Consider the following 24,012-nt stretch of genomic DNA (forward strand, 5'->3'; position numbering starts at 1 on the left):
CTGATACCAGTTTAATACTTATTTTTTGAAAATTTATAAAACGTTTTACAAATACTATTTTGCGTTAATTACTGTGTGAACAGTAACCATGAACAGTAACTTTTGAATAGTAAATTTTATTTTTTATTTTTTGAAATCGAAATACAAAGATTAGAGATTTAAATTACAAAGATAAATTTAAAACTTAAAACTAAAAAGCTTTTACAATTTTTAGAGAGAAGGGAGAGCTTTTTCGAGAGAGAGAAAATCTGAATTTTTGCTCGTGTCCTTCTCCTTTGTTTTGAAGGCATATTTATAGGAGAAGGTTGTGTATAGAGTCTTGATTCTTGGAGCTCATCAGATGGTGCCGACACTCTTGTGACACGTGTCGTTCATCTAACAGTGCCGACAGTTTTGATTACGTCATTGCTTACGTCATGGCTTACGTCCTTGCTTACGTCCTTGCTTACGTCATTGCTTACGTCTTGCTTGCGTCATAATTCCTGTGTCTTGATTTATTCTTCGATTTTACAGAGATATACTCTGTATTTTATTTTGATATTAACTGGTGTAGCATATAGCCGGAATACACATAAAGTTTAAAATAATATACAGAGTCTACCAGAATATACATTATTAAAGGTAAATTTAAAACTATACAATACTATTGGGTTTTTTTTTTTTTTTAATATATTTGAGTCATCTTGGATTTGGAGACGCACAAAGGAGATTTACCATCGGTCTTACGGCTTACGCTGAGGACTTGCAGCCTGGAACATCTACCTTGCCAGTGAGTCGTAAAGTCTGAGATGAATTATTATTATTATTATTATTATTTTTTTTTATAAATCAAAAGGGTCTTGACTTAATGGTCCGCCAAATAGATCTTCAGGATTTTCGGCGGGTTCTTGACCGTGAACACTATCGTCGTCGAACGATATATTCATCATTTCTTGACTAAGTGCCTTGAGGGTTTCCTTCATAGCTTGAAGTTTGGATTTTTTTGATTTGGATTTTTGGGATGAGGAGGATGAATGGGTAGGGCTTGATGGTTTTTTGTTTTTAGCTGGGCTTGGTGGTTCTTGTTTGATTTGGGTTGGTGGATGATAAGGAGGAATGTTGGCTATTTGTGATGGGGTTAAGAGTGGAATAGAGCGGGAGATGGATTTGATTAAAAGGTGATCTTGTTTATTTGCGTCAAATAATTTCTTGATATTAGTGAGGGAACATCTTTCGATGTTATATTTGTCCCACCACTTGACACGAAATTCTTTGACTAAAGAGTATGGCATATTAGGTAGGGCTAGGACAAGGTTGAAATGCCATGAACAGATCCATGGAATACCCATGTCTGCATGGAAGTAAATTTTGTTTAGAGGTCCAATAGGATTGGTGTTGGGTAAGTGTTTGGTGTAGAATGGATAAGAAGTTTTGATTATTTCTGGTGGATAGATTTGGTCAATGGGTCCAAACCAGTGCCACCATTCGTTGAACCAACCTGGTACGTGTTTATTGAACCGCTGGTCAAAGGATAAGAACCAGGAATGGTCATAGGGTCGTAGGTAGAGAACACGAAAAAAGGCTTGCATATAGTCAACGTAGGTATAGCCGGGGAGAACAAATCCAGGCTGAGAAAAGGTTTTTGAGGTATGGAGGTTGAGAATACCAAGCTGTTGCATAGATGCAACGCGGAGTATTTTACAGGTTGAATAGGAGATATGGTTAGGGTTTTTTGGATCTGGGTAATGAGTAACTTTGATAGATTTAGAGTCTACCAGAATATACTCATAAAAGGTATGGTTTTTGGTTACGTTATCTGTTGGATACAGGGCATCACCGTAAAAGAGGTGGTTGGTGTAAGAATATAGTTCTTTAAGGGTGATTTCTTTGGTATAGTGGGTTGTGTTTAAGTGTTGGTTGTAGGGTTTGAGATGATAACTGGCTTTTTGAAAAGGTGGTTGATTAGTGTTTGAGGATTGGCCTGTTGAGATTTGGCCTGGCTGTGAGATTACGGACTTTGAATAAGATAGAGGTGGAAATTCTGCTAAAGCTGAATACTGGTTTTGAGTAGTCAGGGGCTTGCCCTGGAGGTGTGGCATATGCTTGATATAATCCGATGCGCTCATCGGTTTCTTCTGCTTTTTATCCGTCATTTTGTTTATCTTGAATATCTGTTGTTTTACCCTGTAAATATTCTCTTGTTAGAAAATCCGGTAAAGAATTATTTTCTCCTTTAATATGTTGAATATCAAAATCGAATACAGATAAGATAGCTTGCCATCTGGCAAATATTTGTTTTGATACTAAGTTTTTTACATCTTTTTTTAATATTTCTTTAGCTGACTTACAGTCAACTCGTAATAAGAATTTCTTATTGATTAAATCATCTTGGAATTTGGATATACAATTAACAATTGAAAGAACTTCCTTTTTAACTGTGGAGTAATTTCTCTGCGGTCCTATCCAGACACCAGAGTGGAATCTTACTATTGTTTCTTGAGTATTTTCTGAAATTTTTTGCTTTAAAATGCCACCATAGCCAATTTCTGATGCATCCGTTTCAACAATCATAGATGCTTCAGGATTTGGTATAGTAAGGCACGGAAGAGTTTTAACCTTCTGTTTAATTTGTTGAACTAATTTAGTGTGTTGACTAGTCCATGGTTTTGGATTTTTTTGTAATCGTTGGTATAACGGTTGAATAGTTTTTCTAAGATTAGGAAGAAAGTCTGAAACATAGTTCAGACACCCTAAAAACCTTTGTAATTGAGTTTTTTCTTTTAATTCATCTGGAAATTTATCTGCGAATTCTATCGATCTTGAAATAGGGATGATAGTTCCTTGATATATATTATGACCTAAAAACCTTATTTTAGTTTGGAATAATGACATCTTTTTGGCTGATACTACCAAGCCATGTTTTTTAATTATATTTAAGAATGTGTTTAAATGACTAAAGTGTTGGTCTATAGATGTTGAGTAGACGAGTACATCATCAATATAGACGATAGTGAATTTTGAGTATTGATTGAATATATCATTCATTATATGTTGAAATTCAGATGGTGCGTTTTTAAGGCCAAATGGCATTACATTCCATTCGTAATGTCCGAATGGTACTGTAAATGCAGTTTTATATTTATCTTTTTCTGCTACTTGGATTTGCCAAAATCCGCTTTTCATATCAAATTTTGAATATACCTTTGCATTATATAATTGTTTGAGTAAATCTCTTTTATTTGGTATGGGATACCTAATCCATTGTAATACATCGTTTAATGGTTTATAATTAATAACTAATCGTGGTACTCCATGTTCTTTCTCAGCTTGATTATTAACATAAAAGGCTGAACAACTCCAAGGGGATTTGGATGGCCTGATTAATTTCTTTTTTAATAGATCGTTTATTTCTTGTTTACAGGTTTCTAATAATTCTTTATTCATTTGAATAGGTCGTGCTTTAGTTGGTATATTTTTCTCGTTGAAATCTTGTATATAGGGAAGTTCAACAGTATGCTGTTTCCTTTTCCAAAATGCATTTGGTAATTCGGAACAAATTTGACTTAGCAAATTGTTCTCTATAGTTTTTATCTTATCTTTTACATATTGAGTAATAAGTTGTTCTTCTATTTTTTTATAAGTTATTTCTTCCTGTAAATGTTGGATATGGGTTTGCTTACCTTTTATTAAATTGATCGTTTTATTTATCGTGTTTTGTTGAAGGTTGAGAATTTCTTTAGTCTTCATAGGTGATAGAAAATTGAATAATAATTTTGTTCCTACTACCTTGGTCGATATTCCTTGTTCTGTTACTTTAAAGGGATATATTTGAGTAAAAAATGGAGTTCCTAATATTACTTCTTGTGATAAATTTTTGACTAAAATGAATTGATTTTTAAAACAATAACCTTGATTACATATTTTTGCGCATGGTAGTTTATATTGAACTTTTAAATTGCTACCATTAGCACCGCTTAATCTTTCAGTAGTTTTTTCATAGTATTTTGTTGGGATAACTCCTTCACGGATACAGTTATAATCTGCACCAGTGTCCATTAAGGCTATTATGTTTATTTTAAAATCATTTCCTATATGTAAGGTAATATTTGTATACCATTTTTGATAATTGATTTTATTGATTATTTGAATATAATCTTCGGAATCTTGTTCTTCATTAATTTCTAAGTTTTGTCTATTTGAGGATGCTTGAGTATTATTGTTATTCTTTGATTCTATCAGAGATAATCTTGCATTTATTTGTAATTGCTTAATGTCTTGATCATTTACAATATCTTGTAAATGTTTAATTTGTGACTTTATTTGTTTAATTTCATTTTTTAATTCTCCCGTAGATACTTGTTTAAACAAACTCTGAGTTGGATATTTTTCGAATATTTTGTGTAAACTAAAAGGTTGCGGAGATTTTCTAGTATTTTCTCGGTTTATCATATCTTTTAATTTTATTAAATATTCTCGTTTAGTATTTGGGTCATCAATTTTATCTATTATTTTTAGTAAAAATTGTTTATCATCTTCTTTGGTTATAACATTGATAATTTTACAATTGCATAAATTATCGGATAACTCTTGTGATTCACTGGATGAATCACTTGAATTTCCTATTTCGTTTATTGAGTATTCATTATCTGAGTCTTCAGATGACTCAGATTCTGATAGCAATAATTTAGATAATTTTTCTTGAATATCAGGTTGATCTTGGAATATTTCATTAATTTTCTTTTTCATTTTGCATTCCGTGGATCTATGTCCAGGTTGCTTACAATTCCAACATACTATTTTTTGCTTATTGGTTGTATTATATCGTTTATTTTTAGAGTAATGTTGATTTTTTGAATATTTTTGGTTATTAGATTTATTGTTAAAATTTCTTCTTTTATTATGATATTCTATTTGATTAGACCTTCTATGCCTATGCTTTATACGCTTAACTCTGGATGGTGGATTAAAGGTTTCGTAACCATATTGTTCACAGAATGAACCCATAGTTACTTTAAATTTGAATTTATCGTTACGTTTTTTATCTTTTTGTTCTTGACATATTGATAATCCTATTTTATTAACGAATGCAAATAATTGCCCATAAGTTATATTATTCCAGGGGACAGGTTGTCCTCCAGAGATTTCTTTAAGTTTATTGATTACTTTTTCTGCAAAGAAATTTGGTAATCCTGAAATGAATCTTTCTTTCCAGAAAGGTTGATTACAATCTGGTCTTAAAAATATATTGGTTATAAAAACATCTTTATACCATTTAAAATCTCCTAGTGTAGGACATCGTAAATTTGTTAGGATTATTCTTTTACTTTCTAATTCTTCGGACGGATTGCCTACAAAGTGCATTAATATAGTGTGTACTAATACTTCTATTGTATTAGACTTTTCGGTTTCAATAACGAAACCATCTTCATCTTCTGTATAAATTTTCTCTACATGATTGATTATAGAGTTTTGTTGATTAGTATCTAATGCGTTATCCCACCAATATTTTAATGATCCAGAAAATCCTGCTACTAATAGTACACATGCTTCTTTATCAGTTATTGTTTTGTCTGTTTTAAATGCCGCTGTTGCCATACCCATTTCTTGTAATACATTCATTATTTCGTATTCGGATTTACCATATATGTTCCATTCAAACATACCATTTCCTGAATACATATTGTTAGAATATTTATGATGTTCTTCAAATAATAAGTCTGGTGGAGTATGCCTTGAATAATAAGGTTTATTAGATCTCATAGTTCTATTTTTTATTCTATTTATTTCTTGTATATCACTTTCTGACGATATAGATGTTTGAATAGATTCATTATCGTTTTCATCTATATTATTGATACTTTTACCTTTATCTAATTTGTCTAATCTATTGGCTATAGATTTTAAAATTTCATTTTCACCGAATTTAACTTGCCTTGTAATTGGTTTAAATATTGGGGTTGATACAGATGAAAAGGGATGTTGGGTAGTTTGATTATCTAGAGATAATTTATCACTTTCATTTATTTTATTATCTATGTGATTTACTTGTTTGGATATTGTATGGAGTAACTGACTTTGATAATTATTTTGTTGATATACTGCTTTAATATCTTGTTGTGTTATTATATTCTTATCATCTTGATTAGCTCCTGTTTTAAAGGGTGAGGCTACGAGTATTCTATCAGGTGTAGTTATTTTTAAATCTTTTAAGGGTGGATGGACTGATCTAATTTTATTACCATCCGATAATTCCCATATTTGACTTAAAGATGCACTAGTATTTATTGATTTAAATGGATAATTAATATTATGAGAGATTGCATATGTTTCAAACCAAGTGAAAAATAGAATATCTATCTCTTTTATTGTCATAAAGTTATACCAATCTTGTCTAAATTCAATTGTTTGTTGTTTAGAAAATGTCTTGAAATACCAATTTCTTTTTTCTTCATTTTCTTTTGAATAGAAATCTTTTCTAATATATTGTTTATTAATTGTATATTCTTTTAATATTACATTAATAGATTTAAAATCTGATGGAGTAGGTGATGTTGGATATCTTAATTGAGTAGGTTCAGCTATTGGAGCATTAAATTTAATTTGATTATCTTGTTGAATATTTTGATTTACATTTTCTGTATCAGAATCTGTACTAGGTTGATTATTACGATATTCGGAAAATGAGGCTCTTGAATTTGAATAATAAGAGTTAATTCTTGGGGGAAGTGGTTCTCTAAATGATCCGAATTGTAATAATATTTTACCATCTCTTTGTTCGAATATTCTTGAAAAATTTCTAGGGGGTTGTGTAATTTCTATTTTCCATTGATCTGGAATAGTTATTTCATTCCATTTTAATTGCTTAGGTGTGTAAGTAGCAGTAGGAGCATTATTACTATGAACTGCTAATATTGTCGTTTCTCCTTTATCATCTTGTAATAAGCATCTTGGATTAAATTCAGAAGTTGATTGTTTAAAGTAAATTCGATAAAGTAATAAATAACCATGTCTTTCGTTTTGAAATTTCATTTCTGGTAAATGAACATTTAATACTAAAGTGTTCAATATAGTTGGATCGTGTAAGCTAACTTGATAATTTGGGGCACAATTAAAGTACACTGCTCCGTTGCATAAGTTTGATTGTACAGCTTCTAATAAGGAGTCTTCATATTTTAATAAGGTTTTGTCTCGTAGTAACATGAGTATAGGTGAATCTATACCCGTTCTTGATAATGGTTTGATAGCAATTTGTATAAGTCCAAAATGAATATAATTAAATCCTTTTTGTTTATATTTGTCTAAGGCGAGTGATGATAATAATTTTATCTCTTCAAATTCATTTTGAAGAGACAAGGTTTGCTCATGCTCTTTTATTGAATATGCCGTTTTAAAATCAAATGTTCCAATTTGATATATGTTGTCTGGATTAATATGTGGTAATTTATCCTTTGTTATTTCTTGATTAAAGGATGTTATTTTTGACATTATTTCTCTTGAATTAATTGTTGTATGCGACGAAGATGCAGATGCATGTTTCGACTTAAAAAACTTTCTAAACGAGGATGCCATGATTTATACAAAATTTAGACTCATGAGAAAAGACTTACCGATTCTAGTTGATCACTGCTGCTGGCTTGCCAACGGACTCACTGCCTCTCTTAGGTCTTGCTGCCTGGAACACCATCAGCTTCGTGGTCTCATAGATTGGAAAGGTCTTTTCTAAAGGTTTGATTTTGTCAAAATCACGAAATCCTTGTTTTTAAAACTTTTTAAGAAAACTTTGCAAAATCTGCAATGGTTTTGTTAAAGATCGTTTTGAGCTCTGATACCAGTTTAATACTTATTTTTTGAAAATTTATAAAACGTTTTACAAATACTATTTTGCGTTAATTACTGTGTGAACAGTAACTTTTGAACAGTAAATTTTATTTTTTATTTTTTGAAATCGAAATACAAAAATTAGAGATTTAAATTACAAAGATAAATTTAAAACTTAAAACTAAAAAGCTTTTACAATTTTTAGAGAGAAGGGAGAGCTTTTTCGAGAGAGAGAAAATCTGAATTTTTGCTCGTGTCCTTCTCCTTTGTTTTGAGGGCATATTTATAGGAGAAGGTTGTGTATAGAGTCTTGATTCTTGGAGCTCATCAGATGGTGCCGACACTCTTGTGACACGTGTCGTTCATCTAACGGTGCCGACAGTTTTGATTACGTCATTGCTTACGTCATGGCTTACGTCCTTGCTTACGTCATGGCTTACGTCCTTGCTTACGTCCTTGCTTACGTCATTGCTTACGTCTTGCTTGCGTCATAATTCCTGTATCTTGATTTATTCTTCGATTTTACAGAGATATACTCTGTATTTTATTTTGATATTAACCGGTGTAGCATATAGCCGGAATACACATAAAGTTTAAAATAATATACATAGTCTATCCCTTAAAATATGGCCAAGAAAAATGTTTCTTAGTTTTCAACTTAGGATAAACTTGCATAAGAGCCATCAGACCCTGCATGAACATATCAATGACCATAAATATGTCTGCATCTAGTACCTCATGAAATTTTCTAGAGATGGTCTCCGTCGAATGTCTGAATGTATGCATTGCAGTCCATTGTGTTATATTATGTCCACACTTATGAAAAAATGTAATCACACTCTCTATTGCAGACAATCAGCCACATTCTTAACATATTGAGGCATTGATTTTGATGACTACTGATCATATCATGAAGAATTGACGTCCACAGTATGGATGCGCAGACAAATGCATGATGAATCTCTTATCTTGATCAGTTTTCTCTGTTTCTAGTAAGAGCTCATCACCTTCTTCGTCTTCAACAATTATTTTTCATAACAATACCTATATTTAAACTACGAACAATCTTGTAAATTTTTTTGAGATACAATAAAAGTATCAGTCGATTTTCAAGCTATGTGTATTATATTTTACTTTACGTGAAATAGATGATGATGCCATTAAATTTGCAAGTTTGATCCACTATAAAAAAAATAGTGTAATAACATTTTTCTTATTTTGCCTTTATAGAAAATTCAGTGTCATGGTATTTATAATGATCTCCTAGAAATGATGTTTGACTAATTCAAAGATTTTAAAATACAAGTTCAGACACAATCCATTATTGTGGGCTAAAATTTAGGAGTAGTTTGTTTAAAACGTATCCATCAAAATAGGTGGATAAACAGAAAAAAATGGACGAAGTTATTTACTATATTTTACTCATTATCATAATTCATTGATTATAATTTTACTTAAAACAAAAACTGAAAAATGATATTTTTATTATATTAGTAATATAAGGAAACCAAAAATTATTGCAATATAAATAAAAGTTCAAAAAGCATAACTAAATAAAATTATAGTTCTAAGTTTGGACTAGTAGAACATCGGAAGCAAAATGGCATCGACTAGCACTAAACAAACATACCTTATATGTATTTCTTTGGCAGGAACCGTCATCTTCTTCAGCATAACAAGTACCCTCTCAATGCTAACATTTTTTTCAAGCCCAAAAAGGATGTCATAATATAGTTTGCTGATCCAACGGTGCCTCGTCTCTTCCTTTTCGACTGGGTTGGATATTTTCCACATGGAAATCCTGTCACGATCTTAAATTCCCATAGACTAAACCATATGGGAGTCCCGGGGAAAAGCACCCAAATCTCATTCTTCTTCTTGATGCTCAATTGCCGTGATAGAAGAATCAACCCGAAACTCGCCGACCACTCCAGTTTTGTGTGTAGTTCGAAGAGCTTCCCGAGAGATGACTTCTTTAGAAATTGAAGTTCATCTTTCTCTAGTGCTTGGGCCAACTTCTGAATGGTGTCCATTTTATGATATAGATTGATCCTTACACCGTTTGGCTGCTCTCCGACCGGTAACAAGAGGGAGTTCTAAATCTGTCATCTGCAAAGAGAAATATGTGTTAAAATTAAGATTTTTCACTGAAAATCTAAAAATCATTTATGGATTCTTATAAACCTGTGATTAACTAACCCTTAACTATAAAAATAAAAACTCTTTTCGATTTTACCATTTCTGTGTAGGGTTCGTTTTTAGGGTCGTCTTTAAATTTTCCTGATTCCGCCACTTTAGGTTGGAAGAAAGATATTAGTAGTTTGTTTTCTTACTTTACAAACTGATAACACTTAGATTCTGCCGCTTTAATCTTACTTTGGAAATGATGTGAGGGGAAGAGGAAGACTACATCCAACATTTACTGGGAAAAATTAGTATTTAATTGATTTCTCTCTCCATATTTGAATTACCCGATAAATCTAGGGTCTTAGATATTCTGACAGACACAATAATTGGAGGATGTTTCTCTTTCCTATCATCATAGGTAGGTAGGGGCAATCGATTGTAGGGTTTGTGTTGTCTTTTACTAGTGTCATAAACACCATGAATAGTGTATATTTTGTTTCAAATGATTTTCACATTATTGATTGCTAGAAAATGCAATTACTCTACATAAATTAGATAAATAACATTGTTATCTTACATTCTCTCTCTTACTATGTCTTGTTTCTAAAATTTGTGATTGTCGGTATGAAAATAAGAAAGAGCAATTTTAATTTTCTTTTTATCGATGGATGAATGTTGGCGCATAGCCAATGTATGTTGAGATTCAAAGATTTAGAAGCAAGAACCACATTTGGCAATGCACAAATTTTGAATATATGATTATGATCAAATAAACTTATGTATGTTGTGTGCTTATTTTCCGTCTTATGTGGTGGTTTTTTTGTTGATTTTAATAGGTTTTTCATTAATCCTACGTGTAATTTAAAGTGATGTGTTATACTTTGTTGTAATTGGGTCATTAAAGCCCGTTTCAGATTGTCTTTCATAAAAACGTTGAACACGAAAACCTTCTTATAAGAAAATCCTAACATCAAAAAGTATATATATACATATCGATCTCTAGTTCTCTTTGATGATTTTGGAAAACCGGTGGAAATCTACAAAATCCTAATAAAATCAGTATAATCTTTTGGTTGCAAGTAATCTCTGAGAATAATCTTCTTAATCGAGAAGCTAACTATTCATAATTTTATCTGTTCTTTATTTTTCTGCATTTTCTAATTGTTTGTTTTAATTTTAAAAAATATGTTTATATCTTCAAAAAATAAGAGAAAGAAGAGTAAGATGGTGAAGAACTCGAAAAATTATGTCATATACATTTTTTGGTCTAAAAAAATTAAGATTGTGAAAGAGATTCCCACTAAGCACCAAACTCTTATGTACATAGCCACATGGCCAAAGGGAGTTAGGAAAATTGCAGATGACATTTTGTTTACGATGCTCAGGTCAACATTGGTAACATCGTCGAGCTTGTCGCTAGCAAGTCGATCACATAGGTATGGATTGACTTGGTTCCATTTTATTATCATGGTCTTGATGTTATTGACCATTTCCAGGGAAATAAACCTGATTGTTCTGCTTTTGTTTACACAGCACACAAAAATGGTAGCAACAATGGGAAGAGAGAAGGCTAAAGCAGATTTTACAGTCTCAAGAATCAGGCTCAAAGCTTATAATAATCTTCCAACCAGAAGAATGTGTGACCAACAAACATGCAATCTAACCACCAATTTGGATCTGCTGCCATACATTGAGACAAGTCCCAGCCTTTGATAGACAATGTTTTGAATCAAACCAGTGGCATGACTCCGGTTCTTGTTGCAACTGATGTTGTTGCTCGTGGGTTGGAGGCCAAAGATATCGAGTACATATATCTTCATCCAAATTTCAATCCTTTACATTAGTTTACAAAAATCATTACAAGAAAACATCATATATTCCTACGTAAATTCTGACAAAATAGTTGGTAGGAAAATATATCTACCAATTTCCTACACAATCTTAACGATAAGTAGAATTAGTAGGAAAGTAGTCTGAAAATTCCTGAGATATAAATATGTCAAGAAACGGTTGGAAATTGTATACCAAATAAAGATTTGTAGAGAATTTAGTCAGAATTTGGTAGAAACGTAGTAGGGCCCAGTTCACCGTTAAGCTGGTAGGTAAATTGTCGAAAATGTTTCACAAATTTTCCTACCAAATATTATATGTAGGAAAATTATAGGACTCCTGTAGGAAAATTTTATACCATTGTAAAAGCTTATAGTCATTTATAGCTGTTTATATAGACATTTGAAAATTTGGTAGGAAATTGGTAGAAAATCCATAGGAACTGGACATACAACTTGTTTATGTAAAGCCTAGGTCTCATTCCTATAATATCGTTATAACAAACAAAATAATTAAAAGAATTATGAAATGTCTTCAAATTACAATGATTTAACGATCGTGGATGAACAATGAGAGGGGGGATTCAAATACCGGGTTAGTCACAAGTGAGTTTGCGGATGGACTCACTGAATTTATACTTTTTGCAACAAATCAGGATACATGCTTAAAGAGTGGTAAGATCATTTGTCCATGTCCATGTTGTAATAATAATAAATTCATTAGTGTATATAAAGTGTGGAATCACTTATATAGTCGAGGGTTTACGCTGAAATACAAAATCTGGTATTATCACGGGGAAAAAGATGTAGTGAAGGAGGGTAGTATACTAGCTAGTGAAACAGAGAGGTTGGAAGAACCTAGAATGGCAGTAGAGAACATTGGTACGGCTCAGATGGTTCATGATGCTTCTAGGGAGAATCACCAAATATTTTGGGAAGATGAAAATAGAGTAAAGGAATCCAATTTTGAAGCAAGACGATTTTTGATATGTTAGATGTAACAAAGCATCCAATATATGAAGGTTGTAAGGAAGGTCATTCTCTTTTATCTGACGCAAAAATATAATGAATATCAAGATGGTGTACAATTTGTCTAAGGATTGTGTAGATGTTATTGCGGATTTTGTTAAAGATCTTTTGACAGAAGGCAATTTAGCACAGGCTTCGTATTATGCGATTGAGAAGCTTGTTTCTGGTCTTAGGTTACCATATCAGATGATTGACGTTTTCATCGACAACTGTATGTTTTTTTTGGAAATCAGACGCAAACTACTTGACATGTCGATTTTGTAGCAAGCCTTAGTTTTAGAATACAGGTAAAAGAGTTAGAGTACCATTTAAGCGTATGTGGTATTTACTATTAGCAGATAAGTTAAAAAGGTTATATCAATCAAAGTGCACTGCAAAGCCTATGATATGGCATTAAGAGCATTCAAACGAAGGGAAAATAGCACATCCCTCAGACGTAGAGGCATATAAACATTTTCAAACAATTATCCATTTTTTTGCATCTGAGAGCAGGAATGTATACCTTAGGCTATGAACGGATGGTTTCAACCCATTTGTGAAGCATGAGAGATAATATTCTTTATGGCCTGTCATTGTGATTACTTACAATTAGCCTTTATCTTTGTCCATAAAATGATAGTTTTTTTTTCTCACTGTATTCGTTCCTGGTCCAGAACACCCAAAGCTGTCTCTTGATATGTTCTTACAGCCACTGATTCATGAGTTGCAAGAATTATAGGAGCATGGAGTTCAAGATTATGATGTATGAAATGTTATATGGGGACAATGCATGGAAGGTTTTCGTGCACATCTTGTCAGAGAAATACAAATGCATTCCAATTGAGAAATAACTGGAAGATGTCTTGGTTTGATTGTCATAGATGCTTCTTGCCAACCTCACATCCTTATCATTGCAACAGAAAGTTGTTTATGAAGAACTGAGTTGTTCGTTAAACTCCTCCACTTGAGGTTATTGGTTACAATGTATTGAAGAAAGTTTGAGATTTTGGCTCTCAAATGACAGTAGAGTGCGGTGATAATGGATATTTACCAGTGAACGGTTGTGGAGAATACCACAACTGGCACAAAAATAGTATTTTATAGGATTTACGATATTGAAAATAGTATTTGTTGATATCATGCATATTGAGAAAAACCTATTTGATAACATCATGAATACAGTTCTCAACGTCACGGGGAAAACAAAAGATAATTTGAAGTCGAGATTGGACTTGCCTCATTTATGTGCCTGTAATTATCTACATGTCTTAGCAAATGGAAATGCTTCAATCCCCATTTTCAGATTAGACAGAGGATCGAAAGGTGCTCTTTTCCATTGAATTGTCCATAATGATAAATTTCAGATGGATATGCTATACACAACTGTGTTGAAAGCCATGAAGGTAGATTATCTGGGATGAAAGTTATGATTGTCATGTTTTTGTGCAAAGCTTGCTACCGTTTGCATTTGGTGAACTTCTACCAACACCTGTACATGAAGCTATTGCATATATTCATTATTTATCTAACATCTTCCCAATTTAAAATTTATATTTATATATGAGTCTCTAATTACTTATTGGTTCTTGTTTAAATCCAGGAGTAGGTGCTTTCTTTAGGGATGTATTGACAAAATCACTTATAATTGATGAGGTTCAATATTTGTCTGACAATATACCCGTTCTCATTTGCAACTTTGAAAAGATATTTCCACCATCTTTTGATGTAATGGAGAATCTTCTAATTCATGTCCCTTAGGAAGCAGCCCTTGGTGGTTATGTCCAGTGCAGATGAATGAATCCATTCGAGCGGTTCATGTTCCATCTAAAGAAGAAGGTAAAAAATTTAAGCAAAGTGGAAGGATATATTGTTGCTTAAAGCATACGAAGAAACATCTAATTTTCTACTTATTACTTTTCACCAAGTGTACAAACTATGAGTCGCAACAATGATGGAGGAGAAAAGTCTTCATACTTAACCCATGTAACATATATTTTCACACAAGTTGGGAGATTAAGTGAAAAAGTTATGAAGCGCTAGCTTACTGAGAAAGAAAAAACTCATTTGCATACTTATATTCTTCTTAACTGTCAAGAATTATTGCCATACGAGAGGTCTAATTATTTGATACTAGTGGGTGACCCGCGCTACGCGCGGCTGTTGCCTTTCTTTTTTGCATTTATGTTTTATTTTTTCTTAAATAAGAATAATTTTAATAAATATACCTATTTATTTATGTAAAAATGAAATCTTTAAACCATTGTTTTCTAAGGTGTTTTGGTCTTACACCTTTATTTCCTCTTAAACCTTTATTTTTTAAAGGGTTCAGTAGCAAACCCTTAAATATAAGGGGGCACTGTTCATCAAATAAATTTCTTGATTTATTAATTTAGTCCACGTAATAATAAATCTCATAAATACTTCAAATATATTATTATTAATTTAGCTATTATATATGAAAATAAATAAATAAATACGTTAAACTTTAATAGTAAATTTAAAATTAATTTTTAATATGTGTTTGGTCATATATAGGAACATAATGAAAATAATGTTAAATAATAATCTGTTATTTAAATATATATTTCATCACTACTTCCGGCCTGTTTGCAAGGTTTTTTTTTAACAGAATTGCTGTCTTCTACGTAATATATGTTAGTGTTGGAAATTATAAATGCGGGAGATGGTCTAAGCAGTTGTAATTGTGTGTTTTAAATTTTAGTTAGCCAATGACTGTGTATCTATCTGGGGGTAATTTGGTGTTTTAGAATGTGGTAGTCATTTCTTTTAATAATTTTTCTTTCATTTCCGTTGTCTTAGTGGTATGTTTACTACTGTAATTTCGTATCTCTATTTGAAGTCTTTGTTGACGTGGTTTTTATTTTGTAATTGTGTAAAGCATCCTTTTTATATAGAGTTTGATTTGTGTAAGGATTACACTACGTGGGACTTCCGTATCTACAATATTGAAATCGGGTGCGGGGTAGTTTTATTTTATTCATTTACTCTATAATTTGTTGCCCTTTTTTTCTTTCTCGTTCTTGTTCCCTGCTTTATTTCGTCGGTCACTCCAAGTCCGCCAAATCCCATTTAGTTAAATCAAGCTTTCGTCCTTCTAATCCACTAGTCATTCATCGCCAAGTCTGGGTAATCTGGTCTAACTCTTCTATTGTTTTAATTTTCCCTGGGTGTTAATAAGACCGGCTGTTTAGATTGGGAGAGTGTGTTTGTGAATTATTTCGGCTCTACTTTTGGGTCAAACCCAGTTCTTTGTTTTCAATTTCATGTCATCTTCCCAGTTTCTCAGTGATTTGTCCTTGTGTGATTGAGTGTTGTTGAAATTTCGTTTTCGCGATTCAAGAGACATACCTTCATTTCTGAGATATACCTTCATTTTTCACGATTATGAGTAGGTGATAAGTTTGGCAGATCTGTAATTGGTTTCTTCTGTTTACTATCTGTAGGTCCTAGGAAGCAGATTTAGAGTTTCATGAAATTCGAGGATTCGAAAACGGGCAGACCATGGTTTCGTAGCCTGGACGTGTTTGTTGCTGCGTCTGGTGACCTCCTGTCACCTTCCGGGGCAATTCTCCGGGTCCCAGTAGGGCAAGAAAGTTTGGTTTCGCAAATCCCTTTTCCTTTTTACGCTTTGATTTGATATGTTTAATGAGTGCTCGTGGAAGTGTGATATATGCTCAATTTGAAGTGTCTCATTATTAAGACCAACTCTGGTAGTTGTTCTATTCTATGTCATTGTTAATTGAAGACTAATTGACTATCAGGAATATCATTTAGGCTTTGCGAAGACAATTATATTTAAAAATGGAAACTTATGTAGACATAAAGATTGCACAAGTAGAAATATGGCTCACTATCTAGATGACGAACACAAATTTCAGCATCTGTTTGAAGTAGTAGCAGTGGTTGCATCTATTCTCCATGTCATCGATGTCGCACATTATGCTTTCTCTCATATCTGTTATTGTTGCTACGTAGATTGGCAGCCGTATGATTCGCATTCCATGCAACGACCTCTTAATGTTTCTCCAGCATCGGTCGGCCTTGAATTTGCTTTCTTGCCAGTCTAGTTTGTCCAAGTAAGCTCGTCCTTCCTCCGATTCACCCCTGCATAACATTATGATTCCATATAGATATACAGCATCGGCATAGCCACCTTCTGCCGCTAGTTTTAGGTTTTGCAATCCTTCTGTGTGGTTGTTGTTGTGGAAGTACTGTACTATGCCTTTGATGTAGTGAGCTTCAGCATTTCCGCTAGTCAGACATCTTTCCATTAGGTCTTCGTATCTGTGTGTTGTTGTTAAAGGATGCAAGGCCAGGGGTCTTAGGTACAGAGTTTTGTAAACTCGCTGGTCTTGTGCTGCTTTTGCCAACAGTGGGGAGGCTTCCATTGCATTGCGTACGCTCTTTCGACAGTACCTACCAACACGTGAGATAATGTTTCCAAGGATATGTGTTGGCAGATCTTCCAGTTTTATTATGTTTTCGCTGTGAGACATTTTTTTGTGTTGGTTGCTGTGGATTTGAGTTCGGACGCTGCTTGTGTATTTTATAGTTCACTGCATTTGGCTTGTAACGTATAATCTGGGCCTATTAATTGTATTTAACACTAAATATAATGTCTGCATCCATTTGAAACGGATGGTAATGGTGGTATTAACGTTTGGTTATCCGTTTGAATTTGAAAGGTCATTTGGTGCCGTTTTAAAGTTTTGACAACGTGTTGTTTTAATAAGTTTTGAGAACATGAACGTTGGTTGTGTGGTTATTTACGTTAGAAAATTACTTATTTGATTGCGTTTAGGTCCTTTGTTCTATTAACTATTGCGTTGATCCGTTGGGTTGTTTTTTGGGCAACTGTCTACCTTCGTCTTTGTTATGATAGATTCTTCGCATTGTATTATGTTTTACGCCACTTCACTAACAATTTTATTTTACATAACCTGCGACTTCAGTAAGTATTCGCATTGTATTGAAGGTTGTGGACGGATTCTGATATATAATTAATCGTCTGTTTCCGGATAAACTGTATTTATATAGAGTATTTATATGTTTCTTTCCTTTTCGTAGTTGTAATTTCAGAAGGCTTGCTTTGTTGAATATTTTATTTATGTTACCAAAATGTAGTTTGTTGTTGTCATATATGTCTTCCTACCTATGAGAGTGACGGTATATCATATGCTTTTGTTATGTCTGAATCACCGAAGCGATAATCCTAAATATAATATGAGTAAACGGAATTTTTGGACACGTGAGCTAGGTAAAACAAATTATATTTGAAACATTCTTGAAGACATAGTAAGTAATAGATTTGTTTTTTTTTTTGGTTTCCGCCCTTTCATGCCATTTAGGTAAGCACGAAGATGTTGTTCAACTCTTCCCATGCAGTAGTCTGTTTAGTTGTGGTTCATGAATTTCTTCATTTGCTTGTAGTAGTAGCACTTCTTGCATCGAGTGTCCATGTCGTTAAGATTGCAGCGCCGTGGTGGTTTGTTGTTTCTCATTGTGTTGCGGTAGAGTGCTTTCTTAATGACGTGAATACCACGCAAGGATATTTTGTTGTTTCTCCAGCAGTGGTCAGCCCGTATTTTGCTCTTTTGCCACTGTAGCATATCCAAATATTTTTTTCCTTCTTCTATCTCACCCCTGCAAAACATGATAAGTCCATAGAGATAAATACCATCCTCATATGAATTGGCTGCTGATAATCTGAGATGATGCAGTCCGGCGTCGTTGTTGTAGTAGAAGTACTCTTTAATGCCTTCAATGTAGTGCGCCTCTCCGTTCCCGCTGTCAAGACATTTCACCATGAGAGCTTTGTATTTGTTGAGTGTGGTTAACGGATTCATTGCCAGTGGTTTGAGATTGAGCTTGTTGTAAACTCGTGTATCGTTTGCTGCCTCTGCGAGTTCGCTTGACACAGTCATGCATTGTTGGACGTCACGGCGTGAAGATTGTGCCACTCTTGATAGAATATCGCCTAGAACATCTTGTGGAAGCGCTTCCAACGTTGACATTTGTAGGATTTGAATTCGAAAGTTTTTCTTGTTTGTAATCGCAGATAGTTGGAGTTCGCTTTCTTCTGCATGCTTTATATAGCTTCTACGTTGTTCTGTTTACGTTATTTGTTTCCCCGTAGTAATTGTATTTACTTGTTTCTATAGTGTTAGTGGCCATTAACAACAGCTATTGTAGTGGGTATTTATTAATTTTATTTATCTTGGTTTTAAGGGTGAGTCGAAAGCTTCGTTAGTGGCCATTTATGTAATCATTGCAGTGCGTATTAATTGTTTTCTACTTCCTCTTTAATGTTGTAGTGGGTGTCGTTACATTTGTTTCATGTTCTCAGGTTTACGTATTATCTTTGCATGAACGTATTAGTGTAAGGCTATTTCTGTAATTAGAAATTGGTTAATCTGTTGATAGCGTCAGAGTTGTACTTTGCTCATTGCAATTAATAAGTCTGAGTCTTTGAAAAATAAAACTTGAGAAGTTATTTAGAAGACATATGATATAACTATATTATCATGGGCTGTTGGAGAGGTGTTGGTATGATGTATCCGCAATGTAGGCCCAACCTGATGAGTGATATGGGAAAGACATGTTAGTATAAGTTGAGAGGCGGGGACTTGTTTTTTTAAAGGCTTTTTAAAAAACCGTTACCTTTCCTTAGACCGTGTATTACATATCCATGACTTCTGGTTGATGGCTGGTTGCTGGCTTTTCCGTCGTGATCTCTGTTTAAGACAGGCTGTTATAGAGATACATAGAGTGGGTGGTTTACTTTTGTAAAAATGTAGGCTCTCCAAATTAAAACATTTCTTAAACCAGTTTTGATCATTACCTGTCCAAGATTTGATATTGTTGAATATCTCTCTGTACACAATGTTGACGACGCCTTCTTTTTTTGTTGTTGCTCCTGTTGCATCTAGGATCTTCATTCCTGATGGAGATGTGACACGGGATAGAGCCACATACAGTTGGCCGTGACTGAACACCGACCGTGGAAGATATAATGCCACCTTTTTTAAGCTCTGTCCCTGGCTCTTGTTGACAGTCATTGCGTAGCATACCCGTATTGGAAACTGCTTGCGCCGGAGGGTGAATGGATGTTTGTGGTCGTTTGGAGATAAAACAATTCGAGGAATTAACACCTTCTCCCCCACATGTTCTCGGGTGCCGGTGAGTATCTCTGCCTCTATAACTTTGTTTCCTAGCTTGGTGATGATCAACCTTGTCCCGTTACACAATCCAGATTTCTGATTGAGATTTCTGAGTAACATAACAGGTACCCCTACTTTTAGGCATACCTTGTGATTTGGGAGACCTGGAAACTAGAGTGTGTTTAAGAATTCCACAGTATAAAGTGAGGTCCAATCTACACCTGGTGTGGCTTCTTTTTGGATGGTGTCACAGCTCAAGTAAACTCGCTGCTCACCGGGCACTTTTGCAAGCTGGTACGCATTTATTTCTTGAACTGTTTCATTTCTTGGTGTTAATATTGCTCGTTCAGTCAAGTAGTCATGATTCTTGAATGATTCAGTGAAATTAGGGTAGGCTGCCGTTGTTATCTCATGTAGCTGATCGCCTACAATAGGCAGTAGCAGATCTCTTGGCACAGCTACCCTCTCCTCGTCGCCCTCGTTGGTTTTCTCCGCGGTTCCATTGCCTACGTCTAAGATCCATGCGGCAAAATCTGCATCTGTTTGTTGGAGCCGCATGTTGATTGTGAGCATGAATACCTGACATGATTTCCAGAGGTATGAACGATTTATCGAAGCTTGTACTGTATCTTGACGACTTCCTTGAGGCACAACTGGTAGTATTTGTCTGAAATCTCCACCTAATAAAACTGTTTTCCCGCCAAATGGTTTCCCCAAAGCGGTTTCATCTTCTAATGACATGATGTCCCTGATTGTTCGGTCGACCGCCTCAAATGCCATACGATGTGCCAATGGTGCTTCGTCCCAAATAATCAAATCAGCTTTGTTGATTAACCCAGCTAACACTGTACCTGGATTTATTTCGCATTCTGTCAGGTTAAGTGGGATCTTAAACCGTGAGTGGGCAGTTCTTCCTCCTGGTAATAACAGTGCAGCAATTCCAGCTGATGCCACGGGAATGACAACTCTGTTCTCTGAACGTAGCTTTCCTATTATTGTTTTGTAGAGGTATGTCTTTCCTGTCCCTCCTGGTCCGTTGACAAAAAGAAGCCTTCCACTACCCTTTTCAATGGAGTCCATAACGGCATCATAGACCTCACGTTGATCTTTGTTCATAGTACAGAATAGCCGGTTGTGTTCATCTCTTTCTTCGTCCTCATCAAACTGTGTTTCTTGTCTAAGCACCATGTTGGAGATGTCTTTTAAAATTGCTTTGTCAGGTTTTGGCATATCATCAAACTCTGCTAATGATCTTTCGTTCTGCATTAATAACTCCTCAATTTCAATGAGTGTATATTGCTCCAACTGTGGGTCTTCTAGTTCTAACTGCTTGAACCCGAATTCTTTCCGTCTTCTGTGCAGAATATCCTCAGCTAGGTATCTCCAACAATGATTCCATAGATTGAGTGGCTTAGAGACCTCACAATAGAGGAGCAGCATGACAAAAAAATACCGTAGCTGTTTTGCCGTTGCCCAAATAGCGGCTTCATCAACTGCATCGTGCCATTCTTTGTCATCCTTAAGTAATCCCATAGCATAGCAGACATCTTTATATGATGATTGTCTTACGCCGTCAATAATTAATATGTCATCAAAACTTGTTATGCCTTTAAGTATGTTCAACAATAAACGGAGGTAAAAAGTTTGCCCGGCAGATGGTTGAATGTTGACTATTCTCCCAATTGCTTGCCCTTGTTTCCTTTTGCTCCAAGTCTTATTTGAGTTCGTCCAAACATAATATTTAGGGAACTCAACATATGTATGTTTGCAGGCGTCTGGGTTGTTATTGTTTGTAGTCATCCATTCGGTGAGCATTGTCTTCTCCACACCGTCTCTAGATAGAACAACTTCCAAGTTGTCTGTCTGATCGTAAACCAATCTATGCTGACCAGGTAGATGAACGGGCAACCTTATGACAGCTGGTTTGTGAAAATGTATGTGAAACGCGAAGATCCTCCAAGCTGCCTCACAAGCTGAGACGTACCGACATTCAAGGTAATCAGTGATTTCGTTGACTGCTTCCTCTTTCTGCTTCTTCCCTTCTTTTTTATTGGCCCTTTTGGTTGTTTTTTCAATCACTGCAGTTGCTTTGTCCACTCCTTTGGTTATATATTTGAAGAGATACTTTACTGCGCTTGTTTTGCAACACCACTCCACGTTTATATGGGCTTTATATTTTTTCAGGAGTTTGAGGTTATGCGGGACTACATGTCGGTTATCTAATTTTGTGCCTCCTTTGATAACAAAATTAGAATCATCCTGCCGGCGCCTGTAGAGAATAAACCCTGCTTTATCGACCGTGGTGGTGTCAATAAAGTCTCTTGGATACCGTTTAGTGCACTCGCCCTTTTCCATGCATGGTGAATTTGGCTTCGCTAGACCGCAGGGGCCATGCATCATATGTAACTTAACCAGTTCGTAGCCTTCTTTGTCTTTTTCTTTATCTGGTAATTCAGCAGAGATGAATTCGTTGATCAAGTCAGGTTCTGGGTTAGTGGTCATACCTCTTAGCCAGAGAAGAATATGGGCATGAGGTAAGCCCCGTTTTTGGAACTCTATTGTATATACCACTGCATATGTTGGAATTTTGTGTTAGTTTGGTAAGAAATAATAAATAACGTCATTGTTTTGAGATAGTTTTCTCGCACCTGCAACAGGGACGGGGAAAAAGACGCCTTTGTTGAAATCTGACAGCATTTGGTCTAGTTTTAGCTTGAAGACCCTGCACTGCAAGTCCGGTCTGGAGTTTGAGGATTCCGCTGTATATGTGTTGAGGTGGTCTTTGATTTCTGGCCAGTTTGGGTTCGCCGTCATTGTGATGAATAAGTCTGGATTTCCAAACCACCTACATATAGCCATTGCATCGTGGTACTTCTCAACCATGTATCTTGGGCCAGCTGTGAAGGATGAAGGCAGTATTATCCTTTTCCCAAGTAGTTTTGCATCTGTATCTCCTCTGCCGACAGCATCATAAACGTTGTTGTACAGATCCGCCCTTAGTTGTTTCTGGTTCAGAGCACAGAACCGCAGTCTCTCTTGCTCAGTCGCAGTGTAGGCATCTACTATGAATTGATGGAATAACCTTCCACCCTTAACTATTGTCAGCCCCTCTGAAAGTCGTGTTTGGATTTGGTAAGCGTAATACTCTCTCATTGTCATAGACGTCCTCTTTAGTTGACTGGCTTCTTGGTTGTGGTATGGTATTTCTTCATGGTATCCATACTCGCCGTAAGGGAACAACAGTGGATACTGGAGGCTCATAAATAGTGGGTGCAAATCACTGATTCGTTGCAATTCAGAAGACTTGTATTGCAAGACTACGTCTCGTCCTATTGTTGATGCGGAGAAATCCCCAACAATCAAACCGCCAATCTCATCTGAACTGGGTAAATCATACTGCTTTCCACGGTGTTTTTGGCTAATCAATCTGATATTGAATTCCGATTCATTACCATCTTCATACCGATCTCTAGCACTCCGGAAGATCTTTGCAAGCCTGTTTATTCTATCCAACATTGATATGAGGATTCTTAGAGTTTCTTCATTTACTGGCTTGCTTTGTCCTGATGGGGGCATTGCTCTCAAACGATTACAGATTTCATTTGCAGTGTCGAAAATGTATAGTTGCAAGAAATGAGGGTCCTCTCCATCCATTGGTAACAAAGAACCTATGTTGTGATGATTTTGCCCGTGGATTCTATATGTGAATGGTCCAGGTGTGCCTGTTACTGAATGATCCACTTTAGCTCCCGTTGAAGTGAATGCTAATAGTGAATTTAACAGTCGGATGTGGTTGCCAAATTCCGGAGATTCATCGTACAGCTTTTGTAGTTCTGGTGGTATTGGTTGGACTTTTGGGAGTTTTACGCGGCCTTGTTGGCAACACTGCAATTGGTTTCTAGTTTCTCCTTTCCATATCAGGGCATCACAGAATCGGCATGTTAGAATATCTCCCACTATAGGTTTCCAGTTGTCATGCTTATCTGTAAGTTTTTGCATGTCTGATTAAGTTTGATGTGCTCCCTTTCTTATACCGGTTAGTCATAGGGAAATAGAAATAGTACGGGATC

General features: G+C 34.9%; 2 protein-coding genes across 2 annotated transcripts; both read right to left on the reverse strand.

The window, feature by feature from the left end:
• Positions 1–16,636: 16,636 nt before the first annotated feature.
• On the reverse strand, positions 16,637–17,170 carry LOC18011834 (F-box protein At2g35280). The gene has a single exon (XM_006395848.2). It carries the CDS (start codon positions 17,168–17,170, stop codon positions 16,637–16,639), a length of 534 nt encoding a protein of 177 aa, XP_006395910.2.
• Positions 17,171–19,460: 2,290 nt separating this feature from the next.
• On the reverse strand, positions 19,461–23,941 carry LOC112083434. The gene is made up of 4 exons (XM_024151461.1): positions 22,591–23,941; positions 20,162–22,512; positions 19,624–20,089; positions 19,461–19,516 (listed from the first exon to the last, which is right to left on the reverse strand). Exons 1-4 carry the CDS (start codon positions 23,939–23,941, stop codon positions 19,461–19,463), a joined length of 4,224 nt encoding a protein of 1,407 aa, XP_024007229.1.
• Between the last annotated feature and the right edge of the window lie 71 nt (positions 23,942–24,012).

This window comes from Eutrema salsugineum, unplaced genomic scaffold (genome assembly GCF_000478725.1).
Source record: "Eutrema salsugineum unplaced genomic scaffold, Eutsalg1_0 scaffold_6, whole genome shotgun sequence".
Lineage (NCBI taxonomy): Eukaryota > Viridiplantae > Streptophyta > Magnoliopsida > Brassicales > Brassicaceae > Eutrema > Eutrema salsugineum.

Excerpts from the sequence above, each read along its gene's own strand:
- LOC18011834 (XM_006395848.2), bottom strand. The coding sequence starts at position 17,170 with ATGGAAGCCTCCCCACTGTTGGCAAAAGCAGCACAAGACCAGCGAGTT.
- LOC112083434 (XM_024151461.1), bottom strand. The coding sequence starts at position 23,941 with ATGCAAAAACTTACAGATAAGCATGACAACTGGAAACCTATAGTGGGA. Across the intron at positions 20,090-20,161 it reads AAAAAGAAGCCACACCAGGT|GTATGCCTAAAAGTAGGGGT; the intron begins GTAGATTGGACC and ends CCAAATCACAAG. Across the intron at positions 19,517-19,623 it reads CAATATCAAATCTTGGACAG|AGATCACGACGGAAAAGCCA; the intron begins GTAATGATCAAA and ends TGTCTTAAACAG.